The sequence below is a fragment of the Nuphar pumila genome, chromosome 13 (assembly GCF_984573655.1).
Source record: "Nuphar pumila chromosome 13, dmNupPumi1.hap1.1, whole genome shotgun sequence".
In the NCBI taxonomy this organism is placed as follows: Eukaryota; Viridiplantae; Streptophyta; class Magnoliopsida; order Nymphaeales; family Nymphaeaceae; genus Nuphar; species Nuphar pumila.
In genome coordinates, this window is record NC_143261.1 from 95392186 (window position 1) to 95416664 (window position 24479).

General features: G+C 37.1%; 1 protein-coding gene across 1 annotated transcript in view; it reads right to left on the reverse strand.

The window, feature by feature from the left end:
• Positions 1-10643: 10643 nt before the first annotated feature.
• Positions 10644-24479, reverse strand: part of LOC149819299 (protein CHROMATIN REMODELING 20-like) — a 141503-nt gene continuing 127667 nt past the window's right edge. The window contains exons 22-25 of the mRNA XM_089985505.1: positions 12800-13003; positions 12614-12692; positions 12275-12546; positions 10644-11141 (exon numbers count right to left, since the gene is read on the reverse strand). Coding sequence (XP_089841631.1) covers positions 10766-11141; positions 12275-12546; positions 12614-12692; positions 12800-13003 — 931 coding nt within the window. The 3' untranslated portion in view covers positions 10644-10765. The remainder of the gene's footprint in view (positions 11142-12274; positions 12547-12613; positions 12693-12799; positions 13004-24479) is intronic.

Here is a 24479-nt window from a genome sequence, read left to right on the forward strand (position 1 = left end):
TCTTATGACATATGCAACTATGCACGTATACTCTTGCTCAGAGAAGTGTGACTCGCATAATCTCTTACCCATAACATTGACATGTGGTTTGTGAATGATGATGCCTGTTTGTGGACTGTTTTAACTTTTAATAGATCACCTGTAGGTTCATCTTGAGTAATTTCATCTGCGGATGATGCCATGAAACGATTTAAAGACTTTTTAGGCAGGGATTAACAAATTGTGTTTGTTTATGTCTTCAAGGATTTCATATCTTGTATGATTGTATCATACAGTTGGCATCATTTTGACTAAGCAGCTCACGGAGTTTATGTCCATGCAAATATGTGGTAGGTGAACAATGTATCCAATATAGTGTCATTAACTTGAAAGGTACAGTTTGCTTTTTAAAATGGCATTAAGGCAAAAAGGTCTTGGTTGATGTCTAGAAAAGAGTTCGTGGATGTTGGAGAGGTGACTTCCTTCTCTTGAGTTAACATAATTGGTTGGGTAACCAAGTTGTTGCTTCTCCAGGAGATTCTTCTGCAACTTTTGGAATCAAGGGTTTCTGTTGAGATGCATCCGTGCATAAAATTGTTCAGCAACTTTTGCTGCTCTTGAATATGGGAGTGCATTGAGAACTGTTGTCTATATAGTGAAAATAATTAAGCCTGGTTTAAGCAACTAATAGGAGGTAATAGTGTCATCTCCTCTCTTGTCAACCTTGTATACATGCAGGCAAACAGCTGATTTCAGGTTTGGCAGAATTTTCTCAATCATCTAACTCCAAGAAAATTTCCTTTGCATTCCAGGATAAGTGCCTCTTACCTTCTTTTTTCATAAGAAAGCCAAAGGCTGAAGACACTGGCGCCACCAAGTTTGCAGCATAATCTTGGTGTTCAATTTGTGTACCATTCCACCTTGGTGTAAGGTAGCCCCCACAAAACAATTATTTATCTATGTTTCATAGATCACCTTCTTTTGTACTTATGGAATCCCTTAAAATTATTGCACTTACATTTTCTGAGTGTGTACATGCTGCTATTGTAGCTATTGATGATGCTATGCCTTATATGTCTGTCTCATAGGAATCTGTAAGTGTTGGCTTTTCTAATTTCTGTGACTGGGTCGAACTTCACCTTTTTAATCCTAACCAGCTTTAAGATAGGGGTGCAATATGCATGTAAGAGACGACAATAAAATATTGTTTTAAGTGAATTGTTATTAAAAAATGTGATCTCTTATTGAGAAAATTAAAAACCTCCATATCTACAGTTTTCCTCCTAATCTTGTCATTGTATAAGAACTAGCAAGTTTTGTTAGGCGTGCATTTTTTCAGTGGTGTTGAGATGCATCAGGCTACAAGTTTACTCTTTTCCCTGATAAGAGAATTATGTGTAGAGTTGTCTTCACAATATGGTGATGCTTTTATTAAGGCAGCACTTTTGCTGGAGTATGTGGCCAATATCTTCATGTGATCTACAGTTGAGAAGGTATTGATTGAATTCATCTCATATGTATTCACCACCTGTTTGTAGAAGTAATTTTCAGCAAAATTTGAACTGCATAATGTAGGCAAAATTCATATTTAAATTTAGAAAGGATCCAGATGTGTTTGTGCAATTTAGTGCATTAACATCCCATAAGCCAAAGGATCTCATGTCCTCATAGACTCCAAGTAGAACATGTTCAACACATTATAACACTAGGGGAGATACTCATGGTGTCCAGCAAGATGCACAAGAGGGGCAAGAAGGAGATGCTCAATGAAGAAGATAGAAAAGCTTCATTAGGTTCAAAAGAATAAGAAGCTACAACATAAAAGGGATGTTTCCTTAGGGTTACACAAGAAGACAAAAAAATAATTGACTATACTGCCTAAGGTTATATTACAAAAATACCCCTTTACAATGAACATACCTTAATGGGGTTTGCATACACAATGGTGAAATGCATATTACATTCCTTAACATTCCCCCCTCAAGCGATGAGAGCACAATCATCCGAAGCTTCAAAAGAAATGGTTGGAATGTCCTTAGGGCAAACTCTTAGTGAAGCAATTTGCTATTTGACTAGTGGTTCCAATGTATGACAAATGTGTTGATTCCTTCCAAATAGGCTCTATGGGGGAAATGACAGTCTATCTCATTGTGCTTGGTTCTCTCACCAAATTCCAGATTTTTGACAATATGAATAGCACTATGATTGTCACAATACAAAGTAGTAGCCTTCTCCAAAATGACTCCCATGTCCTGCAGTAACCATCCTAACCATGTAATCTCTGTTGTGACTTTGGGCCATAACACGATACTGGAATTTCGTTATGGACAAAACAATTCTCTGTCGAGACATTCATGGGGATATCTAAAGTTGCCATTATTGCTAAGTCAATAGTGTCGACTTTTTTTGTCATTGTTAAAGAGTCGCCGTGGTGAACTTTGATCTATAAGAGGACAACCCGAGCATTGACATTATCCATGCCTAGTTTGAGTACATGAAAGACATGGAGAAAATGAAGGACTCAATGTATATGGTCATTGATATTGTGTTCCTATTTAGAGACCAAGTGGAAAAATTTGTCTTGGCCCTTTCTTGTCATGTGTGTTTCTTCTCGACGATGACTGTATTGACAAGAAGAATAGTGCTAAGGTATGTTTTGACCGGAGCCAATACTTTGTTTCTCTCAATGTGAATTGCAGGAAATATATCAAAGTTTCACTGGGCAGAAGAGGACTCAACGGCCATTTCTGTAATGCTCCAAAATCTTAACCCGAAAATCATATATATATATATATATATTTAAAAATACATAACAAAAACATAATTTTAAATAGTTGTGGGTTACAAACCTTGAGTGAGTTACAGGTATGATTTGAACTATGTAAGACTTTTCTTGTAGTGTGGGTTTGATTGTCATCAAATGGGGACTCTTAATTAAGAGTTGAACAATAATTAATAGTGCTCATAAGATCTTGGATATCGAGTTCAATGTAGGAGCATTTGAATTGGTTAATAATTTTGTAGATGGATCACAATCTATGTCACATAGGTGCGGTTGCGGATGCGGCGATGCAGCACTTTAAAAAAACTTGGGTGCGGGGAGTGTGTGTGTGTATATATATATATATATATATATATATATATATATATAATTTTAACAGTTTTAAGTTAACACAATGTGTATTTGTGTGCATTTATGTATTTATATATATAATATAGATAAAAATGAACTTGATTAGGGTTGACTTAATCTACTTTTAGATAGAAATGTACATCAGTGTGGTTGACTTCACCTAACACAAAGGAAGTTGTGTCCAAGTGTCGCACTCACCTGGGTGTGGGTGCGGTGCCCTGTTAGAAGAGTCCGTGTGACATAGATCACAATATTAAGCTAGGTAATATTTTCATTAATAGAAAGCGTGCCCTCAATCCTTTAACGGAGAAATGGTAACAGTCCATGCCTACATTGGAAAGCTGAGAGTGAGAGGATGCATAAAGCATGCTAAATGGGTTTTTTGGATTTTTATTTTTTTGCTTTTAATTTTTTTTTTTTTTAAAAGACAAGTTGGGGTTCCCCTACCAGATATCTCTTATGCCCCATGTGGCAGAGGGATTCAAACCTGGGCCCTCAGGACCCCCGCTTACCACATGGGATATCACCTCAATCTATGCACTTGATTTTATAGAGATCAACTCTTGGTGTGTTCGGTTGCCCACAAGTAGGGGTGGCAATTGTGTCGGGTTGGCGGGTCAGCATACCTCAACACGAACCCGACCTGTTTATTAAAGGGATTTATTAAACGGGTCGGCTGTGGCAAACACGAACCTGACCCATTTATTAAATGGGTAACCCAACACGACACGGTTAACCCGTTTAATAAACGGGTCAGGTCGGGTAAATGGGTTGGCGGGTTGGGTTCGGGTAAACGGGTTGGCGGGTCGAGTTCGAGTAAACGGGTTGGCGGGCGGGTCGGGTCGGCTAAACGGGTTGGTGAGCGGGTTGGGTTCGGGTAAACGGGTTGACTCGCCTGCCTAACCCGTTTATTAAACGGGTCAGCCTGGTTGGCGGGTTAGCATACCCCTAACACGAACCCGACCTGTTTAATAAACGGGTTAGGCGGGTTGACCTGTTTATGACACGAACCTGTTTAAGCCAAACCCGAACCCGGCTAAGAAGCGGGTTGGCGGGTTGTGTCAGATTTTGCCACCCCTACACACAAGGACTTCGCTCATATGGTATGGGCAACTTGTGAATGTCACCAAGTTGACGAGATGTCTCAAATTTAAAACCCATGGGTGACATCCCTTGCGGCAAGGTGGGTGTACTCTCTGGTGGACAACTGGGACTTCAAGGGTTTTACCAACCGGAGGCCAGCCAATGTGTGGCCGGTGATGGGGGGTTTTCTCTCGGATTATAAAAAAAAAAAAGCTTCTTGGAGCATTGGTTTCAAGGCAGCGATAACTTTTTGCAGGGTCTAAAAAATTGGTGGTCCAAAATCCTTGTAAATTTTGAGGTTCCAAATATTATTATTTCATTAAAAAACACATAATCTAGATTTAGGTTCTTTGTAAATCACTCTTACGTGTTTGAATCAGCCCCTTCATTTAATCGAAAAGGGGCTCATTCAAGTCTGAATCAGCCTCGGCCGATCTGATTTGATAGCACTGGTACCAAGGAGGCAAAGATTCAATAGGATGGCCAGCGCATAAAATAAAAAGGTTTCTCTATTTGACAGAGCCAGTCAACCAAATCAAATTTGCTTGTAAGCCCCTTTTTTTAATGAACTTGTTACCTGTAAGCCCCCTTGGACATCCAATTAAGGGCATGGCCATAGTTTTTAGCTGTTCTCATGTTTTCTTGGGATAAAATTTTGAAGAAATAACCAAATTTGATATAGATCTAGACAGTTCGTTTCAGGAAAATTTCCATATAGGGACCCATCTTGTACCTTATATTCCTTCAACAGCTCAAGTTTTCGAAAATGACTATATAGCCTTATGCTCATTAAACTCGGGTTCTTGCTTAACTGAGTTGACTGCAACGAATTCATTTATAATCCAACTTTTTTGTACTTGGCATTTTGAAAGAGGGGGTAAATAAAGATTTCATATGAAACTCGAGTGAAATTTTCAGTTCTATCTTCGTCCATTTTTTGGAAAAAGCTGAGCACTAAATTGTCATTTTCGGAAACATGAAGTCTGATTTTGGCAAATTTTACTTGTAAAATATGTGTAAAACATGAGTCCATCCTGCTGGTCTAGAAAGTGATGTAAACGTGTTGGACTGGGGTGGGATGTAGGCAATACCAAGTCTGACATAATCAGATTCAGATTCCGGAAGGAATCAGCTAAAACAGAACCCCCAGATCTGGCTAACTTAAAATCCAACATTTAAATTATCGGGATCCAAAATCCAATACCATGTTCAGATCTGATTATTAATTGGATCCTACTTTGGCTACTGGGACAAACTAATCAGATTCTGATTCGGGTCATATGTCAGATAATACCCGCCCCATTGGCAATTTTATCACCATATTATCGAAAGTCTATCGTCTTAAATAGACTCCGCCATGTTCAATGTTTAATTTGTCTATTCTGAGAACGTCTCAATATTAATGCTCACATCTATAAACCCTTTTTTTATATCTTTATATGTTATACTTCCCTATACTTTTTATATTTTATATTAGCAGATATTATCCTGAGAACCGAGAAACAATTTTGTTTATTTTATCACAAATCACTAGTGCTTATAGGTGCATGTGTTAGAGCTCCAACAGCACATCTTAACTGCAGCAAGCCCACTAAGCAACATAATTTTGGCCTTTAGTGGCCCAATTTATTTCATCTGTACTCCTCACATTGGCCAATAGGCCTTTTGGTTCGTTTCAGCTTTAACTAGCAACATTCTGTTAATGAAAAACCTGGACCCTATGTATTTTCTTAGGAAAGTAACAAAGAGAAGTGTCCCAATGTGCTAAGAAGTAATCAGCTTGGAGCACTTCATTTATTTCCAGTCTAATCCATGACTTTTTCATCTGAATGATGCTTAAAATGCTTGGAAACAAATACATGTTTCCTCCTTTGATAAGTTTCAGTTATGCAGGGCACAACCACACTTAAATGGAGTGAATACTTGACCTGAAGCTAAGGAAATGTGACAAATATTTGGTGTTTCTTTCTGTATATTGTTAATGGCCTATCAATGTGGCCTGCCACTGCAACAGCTACATTCAAGTATTCAATACCTGAACCAGTAAGCAAGCGCGTGTGCAAGTTACTGCAATTAGCATTTCCAAATTGGTATCTTAGCAGGTAATTTAACAGACGCATTTGATCAGCATAACCTAAGAATATACAAAAAAAAATTAGTGTTGTACACCTTCAATACTGAACTGAAGAAACTTGTGCTTAATTATCCGAGCTAAGTTTTCGGCAACATAAATGAGGTTCATACAGGCTAAGCTTCAAGTCAGGGGAGTAGTTTATGGCTTGGAAGCCTTCTGCAAATATTCGGCACTAACAGAAATAGTTTGGAGCACGCACCATTAATTCTTCAGTGTTTGTTCCTTTCAGGCACTAGTTGTGCCCATCCAGCTCTTTGATGCCCGGTTTACCCCACAGCTAGTTGCCTTGTAGCTAGAGGTGTCAACGGATCAGTTTGGACCCAGGTGGAACCAGACTTGGACCAGATTTTTGAGTATGCTATCGGGTCTAGACCTGGGTCTAATCGGGTCTACTATAAGAAAAACTACATCCGGACCCAATAAGAACTACATGAACCAGACCCGGACCATACCCAGTAAAATAATATTTTTTATCATTTTTACATTGAAATGGGTCTTAATAGGAACTCGGGGGTCAGGCCCGGGTCTGGTATAAAATTTCACAAACTATACTCGGGTCCATGTACTAATCGGACCTTCGGGTCTGGACCCGGGTCTTCTTATTTGTCACCATACCCAGACCCTATAGGGTTTGGTCTGGGTAAACCGGACCCGTTGACACCCCTACTTGTAGCATCGTACAGTTTTATTTCCGTGCAACTCATAACTAAAGGGCCTCCTGTAATCCTTCTCATAAGAGGGAAATTTATTATCAGTTGTGAAGTGATCTAACATTTACCACTGAGTCGTTCTGTTTGGTGAGCTTACTGGTGCGGACAGATATCAAGGTTCGATACACCTTTCATTTAGGCAAAAGCAACAAACAATGTGGTATCATTTTCTTAGGTTGTGAACTTTCATGATCGATTTACATTTTGTTTGTATTTGTGTGAGACTTTTTTTCACTTGGGGCAATTCACATTCTATGCCCTACATAGAGGGAAAGTATTTGGCACCCTCGTGGATAAGGAACCCTCTAGTTTTTTTTTTTTTTTATAATCCAAAGAAACCGCACCCCACACGAAGACCTGGTCATGCTGGCTCAGCCTGTCATACCAGCCACCAGCTTAAAACTCCCTGCCTAGGACCCCTGCCCTTTTTTACTAGAGGGTTCTTGGCAAGGCTAGCAAACATTAACCCCTACATAAAATGCTACTGTCGATGACAGATATTCGCAGCTAGGAAATAAGAAAATGGATTGGTGGCCGACAATGGCATTGTATGTTTGGCATAGAGTGTTGCAGCATATCTAAATTACAAATTCAACCATGGATCCAGCGAGCTTGTTTTTGTGTAAAAGTGTATCTGGTTAACACAAAAAAACTGATCATATCGGGGTTTGAATTGTCGGAAGTCACAACTCATTCCCGAATCCGACTCTAAACCCTCACGCCGCCCGAGTGGCAGCGGACTTGCAAAGTGTTGACCCTTTCATCTCAGGTTCGACTCCCACCGGGGTGTGCAGGTGTCTTGGTAGGCTCATTAAGGACTTAGGTGTATGCGACTCCACCCAGGGTTTACCTCACAGGAAGGCAGGTCCATTAAGTGACCCAGTTCTCGACAATGGTTCCTCATCATAAAAAAAGGCTCCATACCCAATTAGGGCACACCTTTGTGTTTCCAATAAACAAGCTGGGGGAAGGCCCCCTTCCATTGTTGAAGTAAGCTGTACAACAATATACAGGAAGAAACAGATAAAAAGAATAGAGGGAGAGAACGATTATACATCAGAACTCTGACCATATAGCAGATTTAACCTTGTTGATATTTAAAGAGTCATCTCCATGAGCAATGCAATTGCGGATTCCCCATAATTTCCAAATAACATGAAAAACTTGATCCCAACGTACATCCATCTAAACTTAAAGGATCGAGCAAACCACCATTGGAGATCTTGGATGATGGTAGCACACGGGCTTCTTCTACAACTAGATTTAACACCCACCATCTTTCATACTGCTGCAAAGCACACCCAAAAAACGGATTTGCTGATGGACGGACAGGTCCAGACAAACCTGTTCTGTACAGAAAAACAGATTGTATTGTTTGAGTTTTGATAAATTCAATTGTAATGATTTTAACATCATGTTTTCGCCTGAGTTCAGGTAAGACCTGAAATTTTTTTATTAGTTATATCTGAATTTCGGCAGTTTTAACAGTCTGGGTAAAATCATGTTCGTGCAGTTTCGGATTTGTTACTCATATATGCTTGTTTGTTTGGGTACCAAAAGTGGGTCTCAGTTTCAGGTGAATCAGCCTTATATTTGACTTGGTGTGTTAGCCTAGTAGAGCTGTGAAGTTGTACATGTGTTTGCTAGCATGTTTCAATTGTTCATTGGCAAGTATTACATGTTTTAATACATAACATGTGTGCATGATTCTTCCTCTCGCTTGCAGAGATAATGATGCAAGAGCGGAGCAGAAGATCCAGGTCCATAATCTCTCTTTAGATCCATTTGCATTTTAAATTTTTATTAGCTATTTTGTATATTTTTGTATTTAGATCATTATATTGGATAAGTTTTATCTTTTTAAAAGGTTATGAAATAGGTAATTTGTTTGATTTATAATTAAGAAAGATTCATCTATTTAATGAGATACCCTTGTAGTTAGACAATTGAATTAGATACGAAATCAGTTATTAATTATTTTCTTTAATTTTCAGTTTTCTTCTCTACTTTCCTGCATTTTCCGTCTTGCTTTCTTAAATAAAGTTAGATATTGTTAGATAATCATTGTTTTTGGTAGCTTTTCCATGCAAATCTGAAATCAGATTTACGTCAGATTACATCTACTTGTTAGGGAAACACTAAATCCCTGCAGTCCGTTTAATGTCAGCAGTCGCTCTTCACACGCTAAGCGCTCAACTGGCTCGAGGCAGGCTCTTTTGAAACCAAATGAGCTTACGGAAAGGGGAATTTAACTCTGACCAAATCCCAGATCAGACACCTATTTGGAGGCTAAGCTCTCACAGCTCAGCCTATCACTAACCCATGTTAACAGCTCAGGGGACAAAGAAAGGTTATTAGGGATCAGCTCCTTCAGTTGAAGCATTCTAATGGGGTCCATCAAGACTTGTTGAAACACTGCAGGATATCCCATTTTCAATTGCACCCACCTTCCATCAACAAGAAGCCATCGAACATGGCTTTTGATCGCCGACCAGCCTCACATCAAGCCTATACACGCCCATGATTGCCTCATCCTTTTTTTTTTATGGGCAAGCGTTGGCTCAGTTCACCTCCTCTAGTGCTTTGATACTCAACCCACCTTATATCACTGACCTACAGATTAGCTTCAGTTTAATCAGATGAGTGCTTATCTGTCCCAAAGCCAGACCAAAGAAAAATGGCAGACATCTTCCCGAGGGCATTCAAGACCAATTTTGGCATTCGAAAAGAAAGGAGCCAGTAAATCGAGACACTGGAAAGTACATGACAAATCAAACATAATCCGCCTGAATTGGAAAGTTGTTGAGATTTCCAGTTCTGAAGCCGATTAGAGCATCTCACAAGCAGGTCTTGGCAATGTTACCATAAAAGAGAGGTAAGGCCAAGTAATTCAAGGGAACGAACGAGCCCTCCGGACAGCCAAGAATAGAACCGATCATACCACGCATCTGATCATCAAGGCACATAGGAATGAAGATGGACTTAACTGAGTTAACTTTCATACCAGCACGGACCTCAAATTCGTGTAGTTTACGAGAGATAGAGGTGGCATTCATTAACGGCCCATACTAAACCTGAATCCTACATATTTACATCAATGACTCCCATGCTAACAAGGTGGCCTTGGACCATCTTTGGACGCATCTCTTCTTTCCTTTACTGGTAAAGAACTTTAAGTTGGCTTGGAACCTAAAACTTAGTGAAACACGAGCATTCTTACAAGCAAAATAAAGGACCAAACCATCATAGTTCGAGAGGGGTTCACTGAGAGATGGAATTCCCAACAGCATAGGAAGAAGAGCAGGTGGATAATAATAATAATAATAATAATACATAATACATAATAATAAAGAGCTTTTCAAGTGCCCATACCCGAAGTCAATCAGCTTATGTAATAAAAGTTCCACAACCAAACTAGAGTTAGCTGGAGTTAGTAGGTTCCACCGCAACGCTCAAAGTCACACCCACTGAAAACTAGTTCCTTTTATTTTGGAAGCGGCCAACAGACCTCTCCATGTAAAAGTTTCAATACAAATTCGTTCATATGTACAAAAGACAACAAAGACTATAAGTGCCCAAACCCCCCCCCCCCCCCCCCACCCAAAAAAAGGTCTCAATAATAATTGAATACATGAGATATCTGAAAACTTGTATACAATGAACTGTTAGAAAAGCTATACACCACTAAAACTGAAGAATGGGGAGGGGAGAAAGCCAGAGGAGGAACTATCTGCTACGCACATCCCGGTTAAGGTTCTCCCAGCTTATTTCCATTGCACATTCCATGCAAACAGTGCTACAACCAGCTTTGACATTCTTGCTTCTGAGGGTCAGAAGATGGGCGAGATTGCTACATCTGTGTAATGTAGATCGGCCCCTTGAGCTGCTCTTGACTGGAGGAACGGAATTCTCCAGAACAGTACTAGGTTTGCGGTCTAGTGCAGGTGACGGAGAGGATTCATCCAGTGAGACCCTCTGCACCTCCTCCCACTCCACAGTTCGGCAGAATGCCTCCCAAGCCAGATCTTGCTCTTCCTTTGAGAGCTTCTCATCTTCATTCTCTTGCAAAAGTGTCTCATGCTCGTGATAACTGGCAATCCATCTGAGAGCATCACCATTAATACAATGTGAAACCTCCATGCACTGTCATAATTTCACTCTCGAAACAAGTTCCACAGAAAATGGATAACTCGGACATTATTCATAGAATACAAGTAGCTGATAAGTTCTTCCAAAAAGCACATCACTGATTGAAGTTAAAGTTGCTTGGTTTCTTTTACCATTATTCACTAGGGCTGAGAAATGAGAAGACCCACTCATGGCAAGGATTGTCTTCGGCTCATAAAGTGATTGACCAAACTCATAAAATAAGCTCAGGAAGCTGAACACGAACGATATTGTACATTACAGTGTAGTGTGGAATATATGGGTTGAAGTACTTGGCTTGCAAGCAATAGGTATAGAGACAAAACAATGTAATTCTTTGTAAATGAGCCAGCTCAAGCTTGACCCAATAAGATACAACAGTTCAAATTTGGAAAATTTCCAGTTAGGGGCCAATCTTTTGCTCCTAATTCCAAATATATGCCACATTTCTGAAATTCCAAATAAGGGCTTCTGTTTTCCTGAAACTGTCAAACAAGGGCTTGCATTTATTGTTGTCCTTTAACTCAGGCAAGATCATGAGTCAAATTACACCGGTGACCTTCACCATTAAGAGTTCAAACGGTTTACTTTTTCCTTTTATGAAAGAGTAATTTTCAAATTTTTAAGAGAATACAAGAAACCAAAAAGGACTCACGTTTTCTAATATGATGGATGTTGACCTGAGGTCCCTATTTGACTGTTTTCAGGAAAAGTTTGGCCTATATTTGGAATTTCAAAAACTTGAGGCCCATATTTGGAATTAGGGGCAAAAGGTTGGCCCCTAAATGAAATTTTATCTTCAAATTATATTACTCCCAGCTCTGAAACAATGTATTTTTTTAGTAAACAAGTCAGCTTGAGATAGGGCACCTTATGAGCTCAAGCTCGGCTCACCACAAGAATGAGCCAAGCTTGAACACTGCAAGTTCAGCTCATTCGGCTTCTTTACCAGCTCTACTATTCACCATTTAGGCAGTAAAATTATGTAAGCCTTGATGTAGCAACTATAATTAAATCAGAAGGGCATTCACCAACCCACACTTGGATATATGCAAAAGGAAAATCAGCCAGAAGCTCCATGAAATTTACCTCGGATGATGTCGGTTAAGCAAGTTTTCCATGACCTTGTCAGGCAAACTAGTACCGACAGGAAGAGGCAAAGGGTTAAACTTCAATTTTCCTTCAACCTTATTCGTCTTCTCTTGATCAGAAATGTTCGGGTTTTCTTTGCCCCGTTCTGGCATCATCTCCAGGATTTCCTCATCTCCAAATTCAAATAGATGCAGGACTTCCTCTTTTGACATTGTTCGGTGTATCTGTTGCCTATCCACCACCCTGGCAGCAAGACCTTCCTTGGTAACCTGCTCACATCATCAGATCATAAGTTTGTATTCAGTCATCAGTAAAACAAGAAAATTCCTGTTCTACCTGGCGTTTGTATATTTTGTCTTCCATGGTCCCATGAGCCACCAAGCGGTATGCATAAACAGGCTTCTTCTGGCCATACCTGCAAGGAGGTGGGATACCAGTTATTTTAAGAAGAACCACGACAAATAACAACCACAGAAACAGCAATCAGAACAGTAAAGAAAATAATATTAGAATTTTATGTACCTCCACACCCTATCTATTGCTTGAAGGTCATGAGTAGGATTCCACGAACCATCAACAACGATGACTCGGTTAGCAGCATGAAGGTTAATTCCAAGGGATCCAGCCCTTGTAGATATTAATGCACATTTTACTCTAAGATTTGAAGGGCAGTTGAACTTCTCAACAAGTCTTTGTCTTTCAAAACCCTCTGTGCTTCCATCTAACCTAATCATCAGAAAAGATTAAATCATGTTAAATCACGTCGGTTGTTCTGAAAAAAAAAAACTGCAGCAAAGCATGTCTTAGATTCATCAGCTAAATAGTTCTATTTCAACAAGCCATTTTCTGTGATTTGTCAGCAATAGAATATTTCAGAGATTTTCAAAGAGAAGGTACACTATATATATATATATAAAATCTAACATTAAACTAGTTGTTTTTAACATTAGATGGATTCAACCATATTAAAATAACTAAAATATGTTAAAATACATTGTATATAAATATACATATAAATATACGTAATATCAAGGGCATTTTGGCCTTTTTATAAATATCGGTCACTAGGGACTGTATAGTAATTTAGTTAGGTCTTTTTTATTTTTTATTTTTCTTTTGTTTTTTGTCTTTTGTAAAGGACTGTTGGGAGGCAGTCCAACTAGTTGGACCGCCTCCTCTCATTGTTTTGGTGCATGTAAAAGCTCTATAAATAGAGCACTTTGTAACAGTTTTAAATATGCTTTTCAAAGCATATTTCTGATATACAAAAGCTTCTTATTCTCTTTGTGTTCTTTGTGATTTTATCTCTTTTGTGAGATTGTTATTGTTCACATTGTGTGTGTACACTTGTGTAGCCCTTAGTTGGCATTGTGATTGTGCACAGCTTGTTTCATTTCATGGTATCAGAGCTTAGGGCTCTTGAAGTATTGAAAGTCATCTTAGGATTGCTCTCTTTGTGGTGGTGGTCTTCAATCTTTGTTCTTCAAACTCAAGTCTTCTTCATCATGGGCGAAAGAGAATCCGCTTCCGTCATCTCCTACAAGCACAACAAAAGCAACTATTTGATGTAGGCTACCACAATGAAAAACCATATCAAAGGTAAAAAAACTTTGAGGGTTTGTTATTGGAACTACTAATGAACCCCAACTAAAGTTACCAAGAAAAGAAGATCAAATCAAAGCTCTCTCCGAAGAAGAAAAGGAGAAAGTTTTGCAAGAATACCAAAACAAGTTGGAGGATTGGGAGGCTAGCAACGCTCAAATACTCCTATGGTTTATGAATACCATGGAGCTCAAGATCGCCACCAACATCATCAAGTTCAAAAAAGCATGTGAAGAATGGATCTTCTTAAAGAGCACATTCATTCAAAAATTATGGCTAAACTATATTATTTTCAAGACAAGATACATAATACCAAACAAAGAGATAAGAGTGCAAGAGACTTTTATGGTCTCTTATCTCCCATTTTGGATGAATTAGATATATTAAAACCAAAATGAAAAGGTTCAGCAATTGAAATGAGAAAATTACAAGTTGAAAGAGAAAACCTTTTCTCTTTTCTATATGGTCTCCAACCGAAATTTGAGCAAGTTATGTACTCTTTACTTCATAGGACTTCAGACCCTTCTATAAGTGAGGCTCTTGCTTAAATTTGTCAAGAAACAAGACTTGGAATGCACAAGTCTAATGACGAGGTTCTTGAAATGAAATGGGGATCTTCAAAACACGAGCTTCGATTAACAAGAGCAAGTGTCAAGAATGACACTAAAGCATAACCCTTAAAAAGGGTATAACTGGAAACAAAATAAAAATAAAAATGTATTCTTTATTGATATGAAAAACCAATTGCTTAAGAAGCATTGGAGTAAAATACAAGAGGGGCTGCACCCCTTTATATACACAGCTGAAAGAGGACTCAATAGAGCTGTTGGGCACAGTCCAATGTGTCAGTCCAACAGCTCTATTAAGAGTTGTTGGACTGTGTCAGTCCAACAGCTCTATTGCTAGTCAAGTCTGGACAGGACTTGACTAGCAACAGTCATTCTAGTTCAAACTGAACTAGATGACATAAAGACAAAAAAATAAAAATAAAAGAAAAAAAATACAGAAAAAAAAGAAATGAAAAATGTATTTATATATATATATATAATAATATAATATTATTATATATACATATATGTACAGTTTTACATTTTAACACTCCCCCTCAAACTTACGGTACAATGAGCGAAAGTTTGTCTAAGAGAAAGTGAAATCGGGGAGCAGCGAGAGGCTTTGTAAAGAAGTCTGCTAACTGATATTCTGAAGTGACATATGGCAGATCAATTATCCCGTGTAGATATTCCTCTCTGACGTAGTGACAATCCATTTCGATGTATTTGGTGCGTTCGTGGAATGTTCTGTTACTGGCAATGTAGATCGCACTTTTGTTATCACAACACATTTGTGAAGCCTTTGTTGCTTCAACTCCCATGTCAGCAAGCAGTCGTCGAAGCCAAACTACTTCCATGGTCGTGGTTGTCATGGCTCTGTATTCAGCTTCGGTGGATGAGAGAGATACCTTCTGCTGCTTTTTGCACCTCCGAGATTAATGATTCCCCTAAAAAGACACAAAATCCAGTGGTTGAGTGTCTGTTATTGGGATCACCTCCCCAATCAGCATCAGTATATGCAATTAAATCAAGAGAAGAGGAGAAAGATAAGAAAAGTCCTCGTGAAAGAGAGGACTTGATGTATCTGATAATACGCATGACTGCTCCCATATGAACAGAAGTAGGAGCATGTTGAAATTGACTTGCTGTATGAACAACATGTGCTATATCTGGTCTGGTAATGGATAGATAGGAAAGTGCCCCGACAAGCTGTCTGTAAGGAGTAGGGTCTGCAAGAAGTTCTCCATCATCAATCTTCATTTTAACATTAACAACTTCTCGAGTGTCAACTTTCTTATCATCAGTAATACCAGACCTGAAAACAATATCAAAAGCAAATTTAGTCTGAGATAATAAATATCCTCTAGGAGAATAAGCAACTTCAATGCCTAAAAAATATCTCAACAAGCCCAAATCAGTCATTTCAAAATGAGATTTAAGAAGTGTTTTGATTGTTTCAACTCCCTGTTTATCGCTTCCGGTGATGATCATATCATCCACATAGAGAAGAAGCACAATGATCCTTGCATCAGAATTCTTAATAAACAAAGCAGTGTCAGTTAAACAGAATTGAAAACCAATATCAATCATAACACGACTAAACCTATCATACCAAGCTTTTGGTGCTTGTTTAAGTCCATAAAGAGTTTTTTCTAAGCGAAGGACTTTACCCTTAGGAATACTTAGACCAAGAGGGGGTTCCATATATACTTCTTCAACTAGCTTTTCATTTAAAAAACATTTTTGACATCCATTTGAAAAATAGACCATTTTTTTATAGAAGCTAAGGCAATTAAGGTTCGGACAGTAGTCATACGAGCCACCGGAGCAAAGGTTTCTTCATAATCAATCCCATATTCTTGGGCATAACCTTTGGCTACTAAACGGGCTTTATATCTTTCAAGAGTACCATCACTCTTGGTTTTAATTTTATAAACCCATCGACATCCTATAGTTTTCTTCCCTGAAGGAAGATCTTGAATATTCCATGTAGAAGCCTTTTCAAGTGCATCTAATTCAGCTTTCATGGCTTCTATCCATTTGATATCATTTTTTGCTTGAAAATATGTGGATGGTTCTTCATATGAGTGAATTAATGCAATAACTGCCCTATATGTGGGTGAGAAAGACTCGTATGATACAAACTTTTCTGGAGGCCTCGAGATTCGGGATGATTGTCTAGTTGGAATGTTAGAATATTTCTCAAGTGCACATGGAGTATTAGACTCTTGTCGCCTGGAATATTGAATACTAGTATCTCTATGAACTTCATTTTCAACATTAAGATCAATAATTCTTTGATCATCATCAAAGTTACAGTCAAGGTCATATTCATCAGATGTTGATGTTAGATCTAACAAAAAGGAGTACTCAGTGACGTCTTTTAATTTTCTAAAATCAAAGAAGCTCTCCTTTTCAAGAAAGGAAACATTTCTAGACACATATAGTTTATTATTTTTGAAGTCAAAACATCTATAACCTTTCTGGTTTTCAGCATATCCTAAAAAGGCACAGGGAATCGCACGAGGAGCAAGTTTATCATTTTTGTCAGTAAATATGAAACATTTGCACCTAAATATTCTTAATCTAGAGTAGTCTGGAGAAATGTTCATAAGTTTTTCAATGGGAGTGATATTTTGTAACGAAGAAGATGGCATCCTATTAATGAGATAGGTGACAGTTAAGGCAACTTCTGCCCAAAAGTCTTTAGGGACTTGATTTGCTATTAATAAAGTCCTAGTGGTTTCTATAATATGGCGATGTTTTCGTTCTGCCAGTCCATTTTGTTGAGGTGTATAAGGACAAGATCTTTGATGTGTGATGCCATGCAATTTAAGATAATTTTGAAAATCTGTGGATAAAAACTCTCTCCCTGAATCTGTGCGAAAAATAGTAATATCATTTTGAAACTTGTTTTTAACCATATTATGAAAAGTTTGAAAGTATAAAAATACTTCAGACTTATGTTTGAGAAAGTACATCCACGTATGTCGGGAGAAATCATCGACAAAAATAACATAGTAAACAAATCCTCCTTTAGAAATTACTGGTGCAGGACCCCAAACATCCGAGTGTATTAATTCAAGTGGTCTTGAAGAGAAAAAGGTTCTGTTCTGAAATGGTAATCTTTTCATTTTGCCGAGAATACAATCTTTACAATCAAATGATTCAGAGTTACAAAATTTCCCTAGATTTGGAAAATGTTGGATTTTGGCTATATGTGGGTGACCAAGTCTCTTATGCCACAGTTCCAACTCTATTTTTTGAATATTATAACAAAAAGCTTTTTTTCGGCATTTCCAAAAAGCTCATGTAATAGAGTCCTCCTTCTCTATGGCCTTCCCCAATCAGCTTGCCTGACTGGCGATCCTGTACCCAACAACCATGAGAAGAAAAAGAAATATTACACCCATAATCAGAAATTTGAGATACAGATAAAAGATTTAAATTTAATTTGGGAACATGTCTAATTTCTGAAATAAAAATTTTTTTTGTTTTATAAATTTTTTCAAAATTTCCTATTCCTTCTATTTCAAGAGAAGTCCCATCAGCAGTAAAGACCTTTGACACACTTGTTTTATTTTTAACACATTTGGATAGACTTTGATTATTTGGGGTCATATGAAAAGATGCACCAGAGTCAAGAAGCCAAGAAATTTTACCTAAATCAGAAAAAGATGAGGCTGCTGTGCCGGTTGAAGCTTCAGATGAGGAAGAGGCACCTTTGATGAGAGGCTGAAGAATCTCCATTAGTTGGGCCAGGGAAACTGGTGCATCCTGATCTTTAGGCTCCGATCCAGCAATTGCAGCTCTTTTTTCTCTCAGCTCCTTAAGTTTGGGACATTGTGGCCTGTAGTGTCCCGGTTCATGACAGTGATGACAAATAACTTTCTTCTTATAATAGTCACCATTTTGTCGGTTAAAGTGAGGAGGCCTATATGATCGAACATGATTCCCTGGTCTAGACACGGCTAAAACGGAATCATCTTCAATTTTTAAAGAACCTTTCCGGAGACGATTTTCTTCCATAGTTAACTCTTCAATAATTTCAACAATAGAAGGAATTTTTCCCTGGTGAAGTAGGGCCGATTTAGTGGTTTCAAATTCCGGCCTTAATCCAGTGATAAACTGGTAAAAATGTTCAGCATCGAGTTGTTTCTGACGAAGCTCGATGTCTTCGGCACAATGCCACTTTGGTTCTAAAAGGGAAAGTTCTTTCCAAAGTTCGGACAACCCATTGTAATATTCACGAATAGTTTTGTCTCCTTGTGTCATCATTCGAACTTTTTCTTGGAGGTTGCACACGTGTGCAATATCTTTAAGGGAATACATATTCTTAAGGTATTCCCATGCCTTATCGGCATGATCAAATTTGGCAAGACTTGAGCATTTTTTAATGTCAACGCTATTGATAAGCCATGACATTATCTTCGCATGAGATATTCTACATTCTTTCCATTTCTTCTCGTATGAGGCAATAGCCTTGATTTTCTCTTCTTCCGATAGAGGGACCTCTTTATCTCCCTCCTTTTTAGTAAGAGATAGCTTAGGTTCCGAATCGGAACCATCCACAATCCCCCATAAGCCTTTTCCCTATATATGGTGCTTCATGATTGAAGTCCATGTTACATAGTTCGTATCGCTTAGTTTCATAGGCATGATGGTGACTTTATCATTGTCATCCATGGATTACAAGGAGAGAAAGAATAGGGATAGAAGAGAAACAAGAAGGAAAATGAGAAACAAAGAAAAAAAAAACAATACAACAAGATGTGAAATCTTCTCCAATGAAGTGCTAAAACACTTCTCTTCAAGTGGCGAACACTTTTGCAAACGGGCACGGAAACCGAGGCAGCTTTTCCTCAAGATTTAGTACTTCCGCGGCTCTGATACCATGAAATGAAATGGGGATCTTCAAAACACGAGCTTTGATTAACAAGAGCAAGTGTCAAGAATGACACTAAAGCATAACCCTTAAAAAGGGTATAACTGGAAACAAAATAAAAATAAAAATGTATTCTTTATTGATATGAAAAACCAATTGCTTAAGAAGCATTGGAGTAAAATACAAGAGGGGCTGCACCCCTTTATATACACAGCTGAAAGAGGACTCAATAGAGCTGTTGGGCAAGTCCAACAGCTCTATTTAGAGCTGTTGGAATGTGTCAGTCCAACAGCTCTATTAAGAGCTGTTGGACTGTGTCAGTCCAACAGCTCTATTGCCAGTCAAGTCTGGACAGGACTTGACTAGCAACAGTCATTCTAGTTCAAACTGAACTAGATGACATAAAGACAAAAAAATAAAAATAAAAGAAAAAAAATACAGAAAAGAAAGAAATGAAAAATGTATTTATATATATAATAATATAATATTATTATATATACATATATGTACAATTTTACATTTTAACAGTTCTTACCGTATCAAGATCCGAAAGTTTTGTAAAAACTTATAAACCACCTCACTTTGAAAGAAAATTCAATGGAGGACATAATGGAAGAGGATAGAAAGGAGGTAAGATTACTGCCATCATTGTAAAGAACCAAGATGCATAAGACCAGATTGTCCCAAACTTAAAAAAATGGCCGCGCTAAGTGAAGAACCATAAGAATAAAAAAAGGGAGCAACTTCAATGTTTTGACAATTGTCCAAATAGCGGAGACCGTTTCATAAATACTAAAAGCCACTTCATCTACATTTGGTGCCGCCATCTCATCTTCTTTTCCTTTGGGTAAGTCGTCTTGGATTTTGGAGCCTCTTTTTATATGACTCATAATGAGTCTCTGTTATCCGATTGCACTAATCCATGTTTTTTATGTGTCAACCGACGATGGAGCTTCTTTGAAAGTTAAAAGTACAAGAAATCTCAACAATATTTCAAAAAAATCTTTTGTTCCAAATGTGAGGGTTATTCCAAAATTAGATTTAAGCAGTTTTTTTATATCTCAAATTTCGGATTATGGATGTAAAGTATTCTTATCATCTAAGGCTTGTTGGGTGCAGGATCCCTAGTCAGGGGAGCTAATTGGCAAGGTCATAGAAGAGGAGATCTTTACTATATGGATTCCTTATGCTTACCTAAAAACTGTTTTTGTAATCATGTCAAAGAAATTAATTTAGATCTTTCGCATAAAAGATTAGGACATCCAAGTATATATCCAAATTATCACTTTTTCCATTTTTGGAAAAATTTTATAAGGATAAATAATTTGTATGTGAAGATTGTATACTTAGAAAAATGCAAATGATGCCTTTTGGATCTAGAACTTCTTTGATTAATGAAAATTTTGAATTAGTGCATTCGAATATATGAAGACCTGCTCCCGTTATATCAAAAGGTGGTTATTCATACTATGTTACATTCATAGATGATTTAGTAGACACACTTGGATCTACTTAAACTCAAATTTGAAGTTTTTTCATGCTTTAAAATTTTTCATAATCTTGTTAAAAATCAATTTAAAATCTTCCACTATAACTTAGGGGGAGAGTTTCTTTCAAATGAGTTTCAATCATATCTAAAAACTCACGGTATTTTACACAAAAAAACTTGTCCTAGGACCCCCCAACAAAATGGTATTTTTGAAAGAAAACATCATCATATAATTGAAACTACTACGACTCTACTTATTTCAAAAGAAATTCCAAAAAAAAAATTAGGCCGAAGCCGCTCTCACCGTGGTCTATTTAATAAATAAGATGTTTTCTCAAACTTTGAAAAACAAATCTCCAATTGAAAAACTCTTTAAAATCTCTCCCGATTTGAAAAGATTGAGGGTCTTCGGATGTAAATATTTTGAGATTCTTGAAAAATATAGCAAACTCTCTCATAAAGCTATAAAATGTGTTTTTCTTGGATATGCCAAAAATAAAAAAGGTTATCGATGCTATGATCCCAAAAATGATAAACTTTATAACTCTAAAAATGTAACATTTCTTGAAAATGAAAATGGATTTAATCTTGAAAAACCTAAGGAAGAATCTAAGCATACCTTGTTTGATTTGTTACCCAAGTCCAATAATGAAATTATTGATAATGATGATAGTGATAATGTTGAGTCAAATAATGAACCAAGTGAAGAATGAGAACCAACTTATGATCTTATATAATACTCTAACGAGATAATCGAGAGCATCCATATGCTTTTGAGAAATATAGCCAACCAACAAATATTGAAGAATCTAGTGTTAGAAGATCTGAACGAATACATAGGCCTCCAAATAGATTTGTCTCCTATGAATCTTTCTCTCCAAACTATAAGGCATGTCTTCTAGCAATTCATTCATATTATGAACCATCTAACTATAAAGAGCCCAAAAACATTAAAGAATGGTTAGAAGTTATGAAAATAGAATTAGATGCATTACATAAAGCCCATACTTGAAAAGTCCAACATCATCCTAAGGAAAAGAAGACAATAGGATGTAGATGAGTATTTAAAGTCAAAACTAAGAGTGACAGGTCCCTAGAAAAATATAAAGCAAGATTAATTGCAAAAGGATATTCTCAAGAATATGATATAGATTATGAAGAAACATTTGCTCAAGTAGCTCGCATGACCACAGTTAGGACTCTAGTTGCAATAACATCCATTACGAAATGACCTATCTATGTCGCATAGACTCTTCTAACAGGACACCGCACCAACGTCACATTCAGGCGGGTGCGACACTTGGACACAACTTCCTTTGTGTTAGGTGAAGTCAACCACACTGAGGTCTATTTCTATCCAAAAGTAAATTCAGTTAACCCTAATCAAGTCCATTTTTATCTATATTATATATAAATACATAAATGCACATAAATACACAGTGTTAACTTAAAACTGTTAAAAATTATATATATATCCTGCCCGCACTCCCGCACTTAAGTTTTTTTAATGTGCCACATCTGTACCTGCACCTATGTGACATAGTGGCCTATATATCAGTTAAATGTTAAGAATGCTTTTTTAAATGAAAATTTAAATGAAAAAGTTTACATGGATCCTCCCCCTGGTCTGACTATTGAAAATGGAATGGTTCTTCATCTTCGAAAGGCTTTATATGGGCTTAAACCAGCTCCTAAAACATGGTATTATCGTTTTAGTGGAACTATGCTGAATTTTGGATTTAAGTCTTGTTATACTGACACTGCTCTTTTTGTGAGATCTATAGGTACCTCACTTGTTATTTTGCTTTTATATGTTGAGGATATGATCATTACTGGGAATGATAAGAAGAAAATTGAAGAAATTAAAATTATGCTTAAGAAGTCTTTTGATATGACCGACCTTAGTTTTTTGAGATATTTTTTAGGTATTGAAATAGCATGTTCGCCAAGGGGATACATTTTGTATCAAATTAAGTTTGCAGTTGATAGTTGATATTGTTACACAATCAAGAATCACAAATACAAAATATGTTTGATACTCATAAATGCTAAAATGAAAGCTGAAAATAGAGTCTTACTAGATGATCCAAGTCCTTATAGGCAACTAGTCGAATCACTAATGTACTTATCTATTACTAGGCCAGACATTGCACATGCAGTGCATACTGCAAGTCACTTTCAGCATGTGCTTACCTCGGTTCACATGAGTGTTGTGTTACGAATAATTCGATATATCAAGAAAACTATATCTAAAGGACTATTCTTATGTTCTTCATCTTTAAATTTTATTGTTTATACTAATTTTGACTAAGGAGGAGATCCCAATAACCGTCACTCAACTGCGGGTTTTTGTGTGCTGGTAGGTGATTCCCTTATTTCTTGGAAATGTAAAAGGCAGCAAAAAGTGCCCTTATCATCCATAGAAGCTGAACATAGGGCAATGACTACAACAACGAGGTTGTGTGGATGAGATCCTTGCTCTCAGATATGGGTGTTAATGTTTCAAAACCTTCAAAGTTATGATGTAATAAAAAAAATGCCATATATATAGCCAACAAACGAAACATATCGAGGTGGATTGTCATTATGTTCGAGAAGAATATTTAAAGGAGACAATTACTTTACCATATGTTCAAACTAAGTTTCACATTGCAGATTTATTTACCAAAACTCTTCATCTACCACATTTTTCGTTTCTTCTTAACAAACTTTCAGTGATCTCAGCGTAAGTTTAAGGGAGAATATTAAAATACATTATATATAAATATATATACATATACATGTATATATATATATATGTACCTGATATACGTATACGTATATTCATATAAATATACATATATCTGTTAAAATATAACTTTTCATATATATATATATTCATATATATATAGAGAGAGATGTACATATATATCTCTATACATATACAAATATATATATTGACATATCATTGTAAAACCCGATAAGGGTATTTTTGTCTTTTTTCCTTTTACACATATTTCAATTGAAATATGGTTGTATTTTTTACATTTTATTTTTCTTCTTTTTATTTCTTTCTTTTTTTCTCTTTTTATTACAAAATAGAAGGACCATTGGGGGGCCACCCTTCTAGTCGTTGGGGCTCCCAACGACTAGAAGGGAGCCCCAATGGCCCCTCTCTCTCATTTGTTCTCCCTCTATATATTTGAGGGCTCTCCCTCTTGTAGAATAAGGGTTTTTACCCCCTTCCACATAATGAAGATGTATATTTTGTAGCCTTTGTGGCTTTGCCCCTTCGTGGGTTTATGTGTTGGCACATTACGTGCTTTTGTTTACCCATTAGTGGGTGGGTGTATTCGCACTTCATGTACACGTTTATTGGTTCATTATTGAACCTAATGTATTCAAAGTCGTTTCCTTACATGGTATCAGAGCTCGGCTGGGATCGAGTTATTCTTTGTTGCATCGGGAAGCGTGCTATTCAAGAAATTTTAAAGAAAAATGGTGAAGTTTTCATTTCTCTCACTCTTTTCTTTCTTAAAGTTATTCGGTATGCATTTCATTCCTTTAAGTGTCGTGCATTATGAAGAATTAGATATGTTTTGCATGTGTTCTCTTTGTCATTATGAGTTTGGATTATTAACATTTCATTGAACTCTTTTCGTATATTATATATTTTCGTATGTCTTTCTTTGAAAT